General features: G+C 36.1%; 1 protein-coding gene across 2 annotated transcripts in view; it reads right to left on the bottom strand.

The window, feature by feature from the left end:
* Nucleotides 1–16,273, bottom strand: part of TBC1D5 (TBC1 domain family, member 5) — a 298,599-nt gene that overhangs the window by 189,962 nt on the left and 92,364 nt on the right. For both annotated transcript variants that reach the window (XM_009329508.1, XM_009329507.1), the window contains exon 2: nucleotides 6,285–6,420. In XM_009329508.1, the coding sequence (XP_009327783.1) occupies nucleotides 6,285–6,384 (100 nt within the window). In that variant the 5' untranslated portion in view covers nucleotides 6,385–6,420. The remainder of the gene's footprint in view (nucleotides 1–6,284; nucleotides 6,421–16,273) is intronic.

Below are 16,273 nucleotides of genomic sequence, written 5' to 3' on the forward strand. Positions count from 1 at the left end.
TAATGTGCAACTCACATGAAGCCACCAAAAAAAATGGAGCTACCAATTCTAGAGAGGAAAATCCAACTCTGGAAGCCGGTAACCCACAAGACTCTGTCAGCTACTCACATTCGCTCCCACAGCTGAAGTTTTATTTAAGTTTTTATTGAAGTTTTATTTATTTAAAATACTCCTGCAGTTCCTAAATACAAATTTGCTGCAAGGCACTGAAACCAAAGGGCCCACAACTGGCAAATTTCTAAGGGCATGTCAACACCTGTACACATACAGTCTTTAAAGGAAAAAATGTACTGCGTGCTGGCTATTTTCAACTAACTTTATTATAAATATATGTATTCTTAAACGTGTATAGCTTCTCTGTTAACTGATCTCTTAATAACAATGTATTTCTAATACAGAACAGAGAAGAGAAAATGAAGAGTTGTAGGGAAGGAGCTAGTGACAGGCTGAGTTAGCTCAATAGCCTTTGTCACCACAACCCTGTTGCTGCTCAATTAAAAGCAAGCTAAACAGTAGTTATTATTAATAAATGAATATTAAAATGCTTGTTATGTTAGCATATGGTGTTTGAAGATGTAAAAGCCATTCTTGCTTTTATTCATCCAATACAAAGCGAACCAGACTGAAGACAGCTCTTTCTCCTCTAGCATACCTGTGCCTTTAATGGAAAAGCCAAGCCCAGGAGGAGAAGCACAAGGGTTTTGAACGAGGACCACTAGCAACAACTGTGCTGGTGGGGCACACTGAAGCTTTCTGCCTGAAGGGTGAAAGTCGCCAGTGAAGGACACAGGGCATTCTCAGGGCCTGGTGCAAACCATCGCATGAAATCCCAAAGGCGTTAAGAACAATCACAACCCTCAGCATCTCCTGCTCCCAGTATAATGCAAAGAGGTTCTCTGTTTCAATCTTGCCTTTTTAATGAAAACACAAAGTAGCATGTATATTTAAAAGCACTCTTAAAAACACAATGCTATACTTCATATACATGTTCCTCCCTGGAGAGAAGATGAAAGAACACACATTACATGACACACATGATGTCATACAATACACTATCGAAAAATATTTCATATGAAAGTAATAAGGCTTCAAGAACTCACTACATTTGCATTCTCAATTGCTTTTACCTAGGAATGTACTTCTCACAGAGAAAAGTCTAGACCTCTACGGTTGTTTCTTTTAAATGTAATCACGGAAATGATGTCTAAAAACAGAGACAGATAAATGCCATACAGGGCAATCTGCATTAGCATTGTCCTCCTCACTGAAGGGGGTTGTAAGGGCAAAAAACCCCAACTCATAACACTGAATAGTTACTGACTGATTAGGAGACAATACAATTTTCTGACAGCAAAAATTCACTTAACCCTGGAATGAACGTGAAAGGATGTACCCAAGACCAAAATAGTCCCATGTGAATTACATTTAAGATTTGGGGAAATTATTTCATAGCACATGGGTCCTGTTAGGTCCAGAGAAGATGGTATTTACTTTATTAATTCATTCCCCTCTGTTTTCTACATGTTTTCTGTATAACACTGATATAAACCAGGTATCTCAAACTACATGTAAGGTATAGTTCTACATGGTAATACTTTCTAGTGATGAGGGTTATGAGGTTAATACCAGAATGGCAAAATTCTCCAAAGACGAGCAATGGAAACACACAGAAAATGGAAATATGAATGTTCTCTTACCATCCTTCATATTTTTTCATGGCAGCCTGGAGAATCAGGAGGGATGCAATGGCAAGTATGAGGTGGGCAACTGATCTGTCTCAACTGGATTCATTTCAGTCACACACTCCAGTAGTTATCTTTGTCCTTCCAGCTACATCAGACTTCTCTGTCCTCACTACCAACCATAGCCTCTAGATATGAAATATACCTCCCCAAACTCCAAGTCCAAAACACTCAGACCCATTAAAGGTTTCCCCTTTTCTTCTACTAAGAACAAAGAACACATTACATTTTTCTATGTGAAGTATGCTATTAAATAATAGCTTGTACACTAATTAAAGCAAATGTAATTGTGAGAACACACTGACATTGTTAAAGTAAATTACCCATTTTGTTAATAGTTTCATTTCAAGTGACCTTAATTGTATTAATTGTGATATTGAGCAAATTAAATTGAAGAGTATTAAATGCATTGTTCCAGACTGTCCTTAGAGGATCAACTTTCTCATTACATCAATGAAATGGGAATACTACCTACTATGCTCTTTAAAACTTGTGTCAGAATGTGGTGAACGCTATAACTTAGAGTAAAAATTTATAGCAGGTCAGAAACAGTTAACCTAGTTATCCCGTTTCAATGTAATATAAACCTCAAGCATTCGGAAATGAACAAAATAGTTTGTCAGATGCAATACACAGTGAGAAGGTAGAAGAGCAAAGCTTCTGAAATTTCTCTTCATATATTCAGGGTTTATAAAGTCTCTGCTGGAGACAAAAAAAGCTAAGGTTCATCAGTTTCTCTGAAAAAGATCCCTATTTCAGAGGGAATCATTCAAAAATATTGTTAGAAGAAAATGAACAATATCATGAAGATTTTTAGAACAGAAAATCTAGCAAGATACCATCAACTTACTGTAGTCAAAAGAAAAAATAACAATGCATATATACATATATGCATGTAAATTAAAATACAACCAGATTCAAAAGATATAACCCAAAATTAAAATTTCTTATAAGAACTAAAATCTTCCATTTGAAGTATCAGATTGCGAAAGTGAGAATCCCTGCCACAAATTTCTTACCAACTATTAAAAATGCTATTTAAAAAAGCATATATGAGTGCATATACGCAATGCATATTTTTCTATCTTGAAAAAAAAATCAGACACAAGGAAAATAACATAAGCCAAATCAACCATCAGAAAAAGACTGAAATACTCTTATCTGTTTTTTTTGAATATTTTAAAGGAATAGAAAAAAGATCTTGACTGTCAATTAGTTAACAGCCTATCCTGAATTTTGTAAATTTGCAAACAAGCACATTCTTATGACTCATCATAACTCAATATTCAAAGTTCCTGTTACACAAAATTTGGAGTGCTATGAACGCCCAGATCTTTCTCCAAGTGACACTTACCTCATCTGTTATGCTCTACTTTCATTTGTTCAGCTAGATAATTGTCTCCTGCCTAGCATTTGCAACATTAAACCTCGCAGCTGTTCCTAGTGAACCATGTCTTATTCTTCTCAGGCCACTTCTCCAAAATCTCAAGAATACTCTGAATTGTATGTCTGCCCTCCATTGTGCTAACAACCCTGTCCCAAATAAACCATGTTTTCTCTCTGTACCTTCACTGAGATTTTAACAAAAGCACTGAGTACTACCAGACTCAATCAATGTATTACTGGAATCCCATCCAATATATTCTTCCAAGCTGACAGCAAATGAACAAAAAGTAGCCTATGCATGCAGTTTTCCAACCAGCTATACTTAACAGCAATCCATGTATTTCTGAAATTTCTTTCATTTTATGAAAATGCCTTGTGGGAGAATTTCAAAACTCCAGCTGGACATGACATCTCCTGGTTCTCTATCAAGTTTTGGTATCAGTTGCACATACTAAAAATACAATACTTCATGTAGATTAACAAATCTGACTAGCTCTATGACTAAATATTCATTTTCAGCATCCTTATCAGTGACGTGCTTTATTTTTATCATCTCATCTGAGTGAAGACTTCTATCACTCTGCCTCCAAGGTAATACTTTAAGCATTCAACAGAGCTTCAAAAAACAGTTCAGATGTCCTGATATTCCACAATATTGCATAGAACATCTCCGATGATGGACCACCTCTCTTGCAAATTCCTATGAGACATGATACAGAAGACTTGAAGATACAGCTTTTCACCAAGTGATTCTGTATCATGCCTGAAACTTGGGGCCGAGTTGAAAAACCTTGTCTTGAAATACTTCTGTGAAGATAATGACGGACAGACTACGTGGATGGGAACAACTGTATACTTTGATGCCCAGAAACCTAACACCATCTAAGCATATGCTGTTTTTAAAATGAAATATTAAAACTTCAAAGACGTATTTTGTATAGATAAAGTTTCCAATTAAAATGCAGTATGTGTTTCACAGTAAAAAAACCTATGAAGATGAAATGGATGCTTTATATAAAATATTTACATAGATAGAACATAAAAAATGTACCATAGTTGGTAACCTTTATGACTTGGGGAACCATGTATTTACATATCTTTATCTTCGCATGTGCGTATGTGTGTGTTGTGTATATATTTTTAACAGTTGACAGCTGTTTTAGAGCATACAGAGATGCCAAGCTGAATGAGGGTCTTGATTACTTCAAGATTAGCTATCTAAAGTTTCTATTCATTTTAAGTGTTGTTAGTGTGAAGAGTCATTAGTCACTTCCTTGTCTCATAGAACATCAGCATACATTTACATTGTTAATGAACATTTGGGGTAAATGAATTAATGGCACTTTTAAACATCAATTCAATACTAATAACTTTGTATGTCATAGAAATGTTAAGGTTGGGATAAAAATGAGAAACCTTTTCAGTCAAGGTAACTAATCGCTTCTGGGCACAATAAAGGGTAAAATTAATTTACAGTGTTTTTTTAACAGGATAAAAATCTTGGGTTTTCTTGAAACAGGGTTGAGAGAATTACCAGTATTTTTTAAAGGAAAAAAATCAGAAGAAAATGCTTATCTTTTCCTTGATTGGGGAAGACTAGAAGCAAGCTATATTTCCTCTGGAAAATGGCTATTATTTTAGGTTATTGCAAAAGATTATTTTCAAGTTTCTAAAAATACGTAAAAAAATGCATTTAGTTTATGAAACTAAAATGGCTCCATATCGTTAAGATGTCAAATACAATAGAGGAGGAACACTGACCTAGAAAAGCTATTTCATTTAATCGTCAGGTTTTAAAATACTTCCCCCTAGATGTTCATTCTCATTTTCTAACATTGAAAAAGCTTTATAAACCAATGAAGAAAAAATGAAAAAAAATTAGCTCAAAGGGACAATGAAGTTTTACCAATATATTTTAAAGCAAAACATCAGCTTCTTATGAACTGAAGTAATAAACCTGACTAAGCAAAACTTGACTAGCTTTTTTAATAAGCACTAGTAAAAAGAAGATTTACAGATACACCCTCACAGAGTAGTTGATCTGAGTGAGGGACTTAGGAAATGTGATGAAGTTGTTTCAACACTGTAATTTAAAATAATTTTTTTATTTTACCCTCCTGGTACAGTTGTGCCAGGGGAGATTTAGATTAGACATTAGGAAAAATTTCTTCACCGAAAGGGTTATCAAGCATTGGAACAGGCTGCCCAGGGAAGCGGGTGAGTCACCATCCCTGGAGGTATTTAAAAGATGTGTGGACGTGGCGCTTAGGGACATGGTTTAGTGGTGGACTTGGCAGTGTTAGGTTTATGGTTGGACTCAATGATCTTAAGGGTCTTTTCCAACCTAAACGATTCTGTGATTCTATGTGTTCAATGACTGGAAAATTACAGGTAGTTAAGGTGCCACTGTGTATAACTGAGTACTTGAGGAATGTTTTCATGACAAGGACGAGCTTTCTCGTTAAGCTTATCACTTTCTTCAAACCAACTATACTGTCACTACTAGCAAATAAGTAGAAAAGACAAGCAACACAGACATGCATTGCATTATGCAAGCAGTTTGTTCTCACTGTTCATTAGAGTCTTCCAAATACTGCATTTAATTAATTTACTTTAGGTTACACAGTAATTTCTACCTTTAGAGCCTGTTCATTCTATCTCAACTTCCAGTTTTTTTTTTCAAATAACAATATAGGTGCTGAGTCAAACAAAAAAAAAGGAAAATCAGCCTTTTTATTTTCATAATCTCATCCAAAATAACACACTGAACTTTACTGCAGAATTAAAAAAAAAAAAAGGAAAACAGAAAAAATCCCTAAAACCAAAGCAGTGTAAGAGCCCATGCTTGAGAAAGTAACAAAAAGCCATGCTGCATTTCAATATTCTTATGCTGAAGTCAGTGTTTGGTTTATGATTAAAAAAGGATGACAGCGCATTAAACATTTGGCTAATGTTTCTGTCTGTAATTGAAAGTTGACTTTTCGTGGTTTTCATTAGTGTCAGAGTGTTCTACACATACTCTGTGAAATGTTCTTTAAGTTGCCCTGTTCAACTTCATTGAGAGAATTAAACAAATTATGACAAGTACAGTTATCGTGACACACATATAAGGTTTCAAGGTATAAAGTCAAAAAAGCACAGAAATACAAAACTCACCTTCCCCTGGCTTGTTCAAATAACTCTGCAAGGGATCAATGCCTATTTCTTGTTCCTCTGTTTGCAAAGGGTGACTGGTTTCAGACACAGAATGATACATATTGGCAATAGTAAATTCCAACTGAGGCGTATTTATCTGGAGGAAAAAAACAGAGAAACAAACACTTCAGTGTTTCTTTAGCTATTTTTCAATCACACAAGTCAATAGCAAAAATGCTTAAAACCTTTCCTTATTTTCCAGGTGTAACATCACCATTAGAAGCCTAATAACAGAACAATAGTGTTTCCATTCAAATGTTTTATTATTTGGAGTCCAAAAGAATTGTTATAGTACCTCCAACTATCACACTGAAAGTAAAAGTCCAAGCGTGTTTTCGACAGACTGTAAAGTGGGGCAGGACCCTCTTTCCTTCCTTTTTATAGCTTCCCCAACTCATCTTTTAGTCTGATTCCAGGGAGAACTGATGCTAGTCCTTGGGGATGATGAAGATTATAGAGCAAAGCTGAGGCGAGACCCATCATCATCACTCTTCTGGACTCGGGACCTCTTATCCTAGAAAAACTTCCTTTTAACCACTTCTTTTTCAGAAATCATAGGTCAAGTATAAGACAACAGAGAGAGGGATGCAAACACATGCAAAAAGAGAGAATGAGATAATACTGACTGGTATGATGGCTGATTTCCGTTTTATCAAGATTTATATTAGCTTTCTAGAAAGATGGGTTTAAGGAAGCATTTGAAGAAACATAATCGCCTAGCTAGTGAATATTTACACAGAACTTCTTCCAAAAATGAACGGCACAAGGGGAGAAAGCACAGCACCGAAAACCCAGGAAGGAGGTGACGCGGGTTCATCATCACAGGCTGCTGAATGGCATTCACATCACTATCATGTAAGTGAACAAGAACTGTGTTAGAAGTTTATGTGAGGAGTGTTGGAAGCTAATATTGGCTGCAACGAATAAGAGGATGCCAATAAAAGGGTGAAAAGCAGATGGTGTTATGGTCAGAGCAGTAAGAAGGAAAAATGACCTTTCCAGTGCATTAACAGTGCAAGAGTACATTTGTCAAGACTGCATTTTGGTCACTGTACAGCAATTTATTAACTTGCAACACAAAAGAACTATGCCAGCCAAATAGGTTTGATTTGCCCAAGTGCACTAAGTAGCTACCTACGACTGCTAGCTGAGTTTTAAATATCACTTACTGTGGCTGCTTAGTTTACAAGTACCAGAACTTTCTAACGCCAAGAAAATTATATTTAAAAAGAAATATACAAACACAAAGCGGTATGCACCTACACTTTCAGGACTGGTATATTATCAGTTTGGAAATCACTTCAGTTACACTTTTCCTTTGGTTCTTAGAAGGCATAGCACTGACCATATATGCTTTATAACTTTGGTTTACTGTCAATAAATGAAAGGGGACTGGGATTCTTAAGAACTTTCTAGTTTCAGACACTATTCACCTGCTTCATTTTCCTACTAAGTTCTGTGAAAAAAAAGTATACTAAATAATAAACAAAGCTAGTTGGGCCACTGTTAGGCACTTCCTTCAAACCAATGCACCCAGACTGTTTCGAAAGGATGCTCTCTCAGCTGTATTCCCTGAGCGTTTTGTCCTTCATTTGCCCCGGCACCTGCGTTAGTGTGGTGCTGAAATGATCGCACCATCATCTCTCGCTACTTTTTAGATAGAAGAGAACATCTGAAGCTCTTGGGAAGAAGGAGCCAGGAACTGAGGGAAGTTAGGACTGCCTGCTTTTGCAGTGGTACACCTTTATGTCAAATTTTTACAATCATACAATCATATGATAAAACACACCACTAAAACACAGAATTGCCTCGAACAACTCTTTGTACTAGCTCAACAAAGCATGTTACGAATGCAAGTACACACCACGTGTTTCCTATGTAATTTATAAACCATAATAATGAAAAATGCATGGACAGTAACTTGGAGAAAAACATTTATAAACTTGCTAGCCACTTAAATAACATTTCAATGTTTACCTGCAGTCTTATGGCTATATAATATAGAGAGATGTTTATAACTACCTGATATCTTAAATAAAGAAATGAAAAACTTGAAAGAATTTACTTTAACAAAAAAAAAAACCCACAAAAAACAACTTTGCAGAAAGAGATGTTTATAATTTTCTCCTGCTGGAATTTTAGTTGCTGCTCTTGTTCTCTTTACTATATCATTGTAATTACCTTTCTACTGATCTGTTGATTTTGTCTTCACAAAAATTACAAGCTTATTTCGAACTGTGCTGCCAGAATTTAACTTTTTATTTTTATGGTCCTTCAGACACTGCTACACGATCTGACCAAGGCATAACGCCGAGTGCCTTTCAAACTGAGAACCAGGCACAAAATGACCTTACCAGCCTTTGTAGTTTTAGCAGCCACCACTTAGTTAAGACACAATATGCTTTAGACTTACATTGTCTTACATCCATAACACAATATGAAATTAGCTCTAGTAAGTTTGTTCTTCTATATTCTTCTGTTCTGTATCCACCTTCTCTTTTTTTAAATACTCCCCAAATGCCATGCCTTTACAACATATAGAGCCATAATTTACTTTACAGACGGTTAGAGCAGTTTTAAACAGCTGAATAGATTTACTTTTGATACTCGCACAGTGATTTAATCAGTTACTCGTGTTTGTTTACGGATACATTTGATTAGTGTTAAAAAAAATATCACTACCTATTAGTCTTGTCACTCCTTAGTCCAAGCAATTTTCTTTACAGTTTTATACTTAAGTTCTCTTCAGCTTTTCTAACAAAGAGCAAAGAGAACTATTGAACAATTATGATTACACTTGGGATCTTACTCTGAGACAGATTAATTCTTTACAGGTTTGTGGTTGATTTCTAATGGCCTATAACATATTGTTGATATTAAATAAGATGCAATTTAAAAACATTCTCAATGTGAAACAATAAAAATGTTATAAAAATCTGAAATTCAATTATTAGCCTGCAAGACTCGATACTGGCTATCTAGTTAAACCCTAACATCTCAGTCAAAGCTAAAAGTGACTTTTTTTTTTCCCCCCCCAAAGATGAAGGGCTAAAAAACCCGAAGACCAGGCACCCTTCCCAGCACCAGGAGTTCAACTATTCTTTAATATACATGAAAAAATAATTAAGGCTGCATATGAAACATTTATCTAGTTAGGGGAATGAAAAGAGACACTAATCCACCCGTGAGCCCAAGGAAAAGACAGGCATATAAACTCCTGGCTACTCTCCTTAAGTACGCGAGCAGGGGGAGCTCTCATGCACCGAGGACAGCATCACAGGTCTGCTCCTCACCAACCAATGCACGTGGCGTGAAACCAGTCTGCCTTCCAGTGAAGGCAGCTTGTCAGTACATCTGTGACCTGTCAGCCCAGGTTCTCAACGGAGGCCAAAAATCCCTCAAAAGATAGGCTTATGGACTCCACCACAGAACTCCACTGGATATTAAAGGGACTCTATGGCGATACTTGCTTATAGCACATCATCCTCTCTCCCCGTGACCTCCTCCATATTCCATAGGTGATAAAATACCAACCTGTTTCCATTAGGAGAAACTTAACTGATGTTTACTAACATTTACCTTACTAACAACCTCTTTCTACAGAGCAGGGATCAACTACTTGTTGTATTAGATAGTCTGATTTAATATACCCATTTTAATTCAGAGAACTTTTCTTGTTCTCTGAATTAGTGAGTACTTAGCTTTGAAGTCTGCTGCTTCTTTTTTAGACATGAGGAGGTTTGTGCACCTGAGAGTTTACAAATTTTTTGCCTTCCGTATTAGCTGCTTCTACCACCTCTTGCCATAAATTAGTCTTTCTTACACAGTCATGCCTTCATCAGCATTGCCATTCTTCCTATATATAAAACCTGTGAGTTCGGAATGCTTAAAAAAATAACATTTAAAACATTCAAAATGAAAACCACTTCTTCACCAGACTGTCAGTGGCAACAGCCTCAACTCAGCCATATTTCACCTTCCATTAATATGCAAAAGTCATATCTATCTAGCTAGAAATACAAGACAAAGATAACAGTCTAAGTGAGATATGCTTCTACTGTTAGCTGAACTGCCAATGAAGCACCAGACATGTCTGGACCGGAGTTGGGCAAAACACAGCAAAAACATGTATTACACAAATATAAAAGTATACAGGTATAACCAGAACTGTACAAAAGTAATCTGTAATAAGATGATAATAATAAATGTTCATATAATAAACTGATTATAATGAATGTTCAGTTAGAAGATGAAAAGTTCAAAATAAAAACAAACTTTATAGAGTTCTTTTAACAATGAGACTATTCATGAGAGCAAGTGGCAAGTCTATGCTAATCTCAAAACTTTTGATAAATTTAAAATCAGTATTTCATAAACAAAACATAGCACAGTTGAACATGAACACTGTACCTTATTTCAAGTCATAAGATATTCATTTACCTCTTCACTCACTTGCAACAGATACTGAATACCAATATTCAGTATTCAAAGGAGCAGTTTATGGATAACAACCATTGTTTCAAAAATAGTTACTAAATTATCTCAATTTAAAAACCCCTAAAAACACCTCATCTAAAATGTTCTCCTTAATCATGAGTGTTTATACAGACTTTTTAAAATTATTTATTCAAACTACAAACCACACCAAAACATATCAAAATTAATGTTTAAAATGTGAAGAGTATTCATACTGTTTGGGCAAAATTAGAAAATATAATTGGTCTCACAAAGGGTATTTTGGAGGTGTAACTGAGTCGGTGAAAAAGAATTAGGCAATTCTGAGCTTTTACAGCATCCATTTCCCTTCTCTTCCCGCCCCCAGTGGTGACATGAAAGGAATTGCAGGCTTGAGGAGGTACTTAGGACCAGGGCAGAACTGCACGAATTGCAGCACTTGCCCCACTCTTGCTCTCTGACATCCTCTTACCCCCAAACGATCAAGCAAAAAAGCAAAACATTTTATGCTTAAAGAAAGGAAAAAGAGAACCCACTAACACTGAGGAAGAAGAAACAGAACAATGCTGTTTAATCTGGGATATGCTAAAAATAAAAATCAGTTTATATCAGTACCAGCAAAGCTACTGGAATATGACATTTCTGAAAACTACTGAAGCGTACCAAAGTATTTAAATAATACTTTGCATTCATTCTATCAGGCTGTATCAACCACCTTCTCCAAATTATCTTTGGGCCTTTATTTTATGCCATATAGCAAAGTTTACCATTTTAATTACTTAAATTGATGACAAGTAGAGGAAATACTTGTTTAGCTAAGTAATAAATTAGCTGCCCTGTGAAGTCAAATTGATTAAAACGACCTGACTAAAAGCAAATGTCTGATGTGGTAATGGTCTTATGCATGTTTTGTTAAGTTTGACAGCATCATGTTATGAGGGTTCACAACTCTGCCCCTCATTTGCAGCTTATGAAGTAATCAAGCATGTTAGCACACAGAAGTGAGGATTCTCCAGAATGTGAAAACATTTTAAAGTAGATAAGGAATTAAGTATTAGGAGAATAAACATGCACTGTGTTTATTTAAAGCAATGAAGTACAGATGACTTGCAAATAATCTAGAAACAGTTCCAGACCCTGGGTTTTCTTTCACTGGCCAAATCTCCTGGGCCTTAAATTATTCCTCCTAAAGTAGGAAAGGAAAAAAAAAAAAAAAGTCATCCATTCTGAATAGAGGGCTGAGTAGGAGACAGTCCTGAGCATGAACTTTGCTAAATGAGGATCATTCGGTATGTTTCAAGCTGGATACCTTTTACTAAGACACACATTAATAGGCATTTTTGAAAATTTTGTTCCAACCTGTAATATTCACTGCTTTATTCTTTGCTCTGGGAGTGATTTTTACTCAGACCACATGGACCACCTATCTCATAGCACTGAGCTCTTCTGCTCTTCATCACTTGAGCCTTTTACTACCAAAACCTCCATTTAAACACAGAAGATACTAGTTCAAGTGCCTCCAAGAAAAACTCCCAGCAAAACTCCACCAAACCCAAACAATCCCCTCTCCACACACACACCAGTTTAAAACTAGCTAAGGTTTCTACTCAGCCACTTCCACAGGTTGCTACCACCAACCACTGAAGAAACACGCCTTAGAAGGAACACTTACTAACTCAGAAGAAAAGTGCACAATTTGACAAACTTTGGATAGCATGAAGCAAGACTGTTTTCTTTTATAAAATGTATCAGATTATGTATCATTAAAATAGAATGATGCAAACATAAAAATGGACCGTGGTAGTACAGCAGATTAACATTAACATCAGCTGGGGTCCAGAACAAAACAAACAAGATCATGCCACTGATGGACAGGTTAACAGCCAGCGAGTCTGATGATCATGAAATGCAATTAATTTTGTCCCATTTAATAACATTTCCTGCATTTCAACTTCTGCCTGTCTGATCTTTAATACAAAAACAGAGTTACATTGGACTTTAAATAAGTTAATTAAGTATTAAAATCAATCATGTGAAAGTCTTAATATTTAATATTGTTAGATTGTATATCAAAGTGGTTTTATTATTTATTTACTCCAAACCTTTCCAGAATACTTCATGTGGCAACAGGGGGTCTGTATCTCACAAGATAAATGCATTTACAATGCCAAATAAATTATATATAAAAGCATTTGTCTTAATACATGTCATTCAATATTAAATATCACCCATTGGTACCACCCTGAAACCCTAATCCATTTTTACCAACCGCACATTTGTATTATTCAAATGTTGTCTATTAAATAGTTTTCTCAAGAGCCACAGTAAAGGAATACATACCTAAGAACAATTATCACAGGAGCACTGTCTACAGATTTAACCCTACAACTTTCATGTCTTACCAGTACTTACACATGCAAAGCATAAATTCAGTAGTGAATTAAAATGTCAGGGATAAGAAACAACACAAACAGCCTGGGACCATGACAATGTATTCTGGTAATTCACATGATAGTTAAAGAACTTTTTTATGCTAGAAGTTAAAAAGAAAAAAAAAACAAACCACAAAACTTTATCATAAGTAAACACTTCATATTCTGTTAATGTGGAAGACAAGAAATCTTCCGCATACTTGTTACAAGCAGGGAACAAGTTCACGCAGTTGCTAGCTTACAGTTTTCTTGAGGTTACATGATTCTGTAAGAAACACTGGTTTGACCAAGGAAGAAAAACTTGAATAAAGCAGAGAGGATCGAAATCCTTATGTAATGTTGACCACTGTATTCAACACCCACAGCCCCCTACCAACCTTGTCAACAGTGTTTCCCAAGGTCTAATACTATGAATAGTGACATTTGACATTTATGGTGAAACAATTTCTGTCTTCTGCATTGAAAATGGTGACAACAAAAAGTATAAACTCAACCATCTTAAATTCCCAATACTACAGTTATGTGTTCAGTGTGGTCCTGTCTCAAAAAGAAAAGAAAAAGAAAAAAAAAAAGGACACAATAGCCAAAGCCAGTCTCAATTTTGTAGTTTGAATTTCCTAAAAAAACCCAAACCCCACACCCTCAACACAAAACCGTACCTATTTTTAATGCAGGCTTATGTGACAGCTCCACAATGAGGCTGTTAAGAGAACACAACTTTGATCTAACATTGATTTCAAACAAGAAGTACCAGCAAAACCAAAAGAGATCCAAAGTCAACAGCTAAATGTAGCCCCTGCCCTGAACACTCCTCCCACCCCCAGGATCTAGCTGTTTAGCAGCAGATGTGAAAATGTTACGCTGCTGTATTTTTACCATTCTTCCTTTCAACTGAAGACTCAAACAGAGAAAGGTTCATTGTAGCCAAAACAAGTTGATAAAAATGAGATGTGTAAATCTCCTCCCATCATCTGGTGCTGCTAAGGCCTGAGCTGAATTAGTGTATCCATCTTTAGACAGATAGCACAGAAGGACAAGAACCAGCTGCTGCAGTCCAGAGAAGAGCAACAAGACGTATTAAGAGCCCAGAAACTATAATCTATGACATAAAACTGAAAGAAACTTAATGTTTTACTTTAGTGAAGGGAAGATGGGAGAGAAGGAGAGGGAAAAAATGCAGTAAGATTTCAAATCTTTACATCATTCAACTATGAAGCTACTCCCTTTTCTTACAGTAATCTAGAGGTGGTGAAAACCCTATTCATATTGAAACTATTCAAACAATTGGAAACCCATTAAAGGAAAGAAATCCCTTGTTTATTTTATTTTAGAATACATTTTATCTACCTGGTTACAAAACAATTCAGTATCATTTAAATTAAAGCTTTGTCCTTCCAAAGATAGTTAAGAGATTAAAGTAGTTTATTGCTGTTTATGGTATGGAAATGACTGCTTTTAAGTATTTAAGAGTTTTACTTTCAGGAACACACAGGCACCGTGCTATGCTACACACTTTATGTTTTAGTAATATATATGTAACTCAAAGGGCCAAAGAATGTCAAGACTGAAAGAAATCATCAAAACAGTGAACTGGAAAAAATGGCAGCTTCGCCTGCAGCCTTACCCAAAATGATAGTAACTAGCTTAGACACTAAAAGTGTATTCAATGAAATAAGTTTCTAGGATATCACAGCTTTAGAGTAGTAAGCAATTAATCTAGGATTCAGCCTTTATTCTTTTACCATTTTTAGAAAACAGTTTCCTATAGGGGTTGACAGAATTTTTATAAAAACACCAGCATGTTCATGCATGCACAGAGGCATTTACATAAAATATTTCTCTTCTAGTTTTCTGTTCTAGATATGCAGATACTAAAGCAGCATGGTCTCATGCTGAGGTACAAAGAAAGTTGGTGTAAGCCTCATTTGCTAAGGAAAAAGGACTATTTCATAGGCACTTTCAAAGGAGCAGAGAGAGACAGATTTTTTTTTCGTATCTTACAGTGAAGTTTCTGCATAATGTGAAGAACCATAACACATGTTCACCTATGTGATCTAATCCCGATGAGTGAATTCAAATGGGCAGAGTTGCAGAGGAAAACCGGGTGCAAGAGGAAGGCAAAGACAAGGTGCCATTTGAAATCTTAATTCAGCTGCAGTGCAATGAATGCAAATTGCAAGGATTTCCCATTACTTCTGCCAATGGGAGCGGTGGCTTACTTGAGTATGTCTAAAATCCATACTCGGAGGAAAAAAGCTTCAGGGTAGGGCTACCCCTGGTAAAAAATACACTGAAGCTTCCCACGAATGCTCCCTCTCACACCCAAATGCTCAGTCTCAAGGCCTACTCTATGTAAGGCACACTATTCATGTCACGTACTGCCTGCTCACATTGCTTCTCCTTAGACTTGCCACATCAGGAGTAACAAAAGCAGGGTGCTTAGGAGCCCCTCCAGGAGCTCAGTATTTTTGTAGAATGATTATTCATACCTAGGATGTAGTGAGTTTCAAACAGCAGTACCTAAATAAAACAAAACAAAATACCTCAAGCAAAGGAAACCCCTAAGACTTGCAAACACAAGGTATAGATGAAACCTGCTAACCTTAGCGGGTAGTTGACTGCATGAAAGCACTTTATACCAAGATACCACTACTGCTGTAAGATTTCACTTGGGTTTTTTTTAGTAGGAACGTACCACTGTATTCCGTGCTACTGAAAAGATGACAAGGCAGGTTCTTCCTTTTGCAGACAGTGAACTCTGCTGCTCAGCACATCCTGCTGCATCTCTTTTGTTTCCAGCGTTCAGGAACTCTCAGTACTAATTCCTGCCAAGGTCAGTAATATTATAAATAGGAGAAAATTACAGTGCAATACTCCTCCTTCATTAATAATCTGATCTCTTAATACAGTGTTACCTGTTACAACTTTCTTTCCTACCCCTTCCCTCTCTTATATTTTCCATTCAAATTTTTGAGCAGCTGGATGAAATGTTCTACGCTTTCCTGTACGTACACATCAAACTGTCAAGGGAACAAGTGGTCTTGCTGAAGTCTTCAGACAGAG

Source organism: Pygoscelis adeliae, unplaced genomic scaffold, assembly GCF_000699105.1.
Source record: "Pygoscelis adeliae isolate BGI_AS28 unplaced genomic scaffold, ASM69910v1 Scaffold8, whole genome shotgun sequence".
Classification (NCBI taxonomy): Eukaryota; Metazoa; Chordata; class Aves; order Sphenisciformes; family Spheniscidae; genus Pygoscelis; species Pygoscelis adeliae.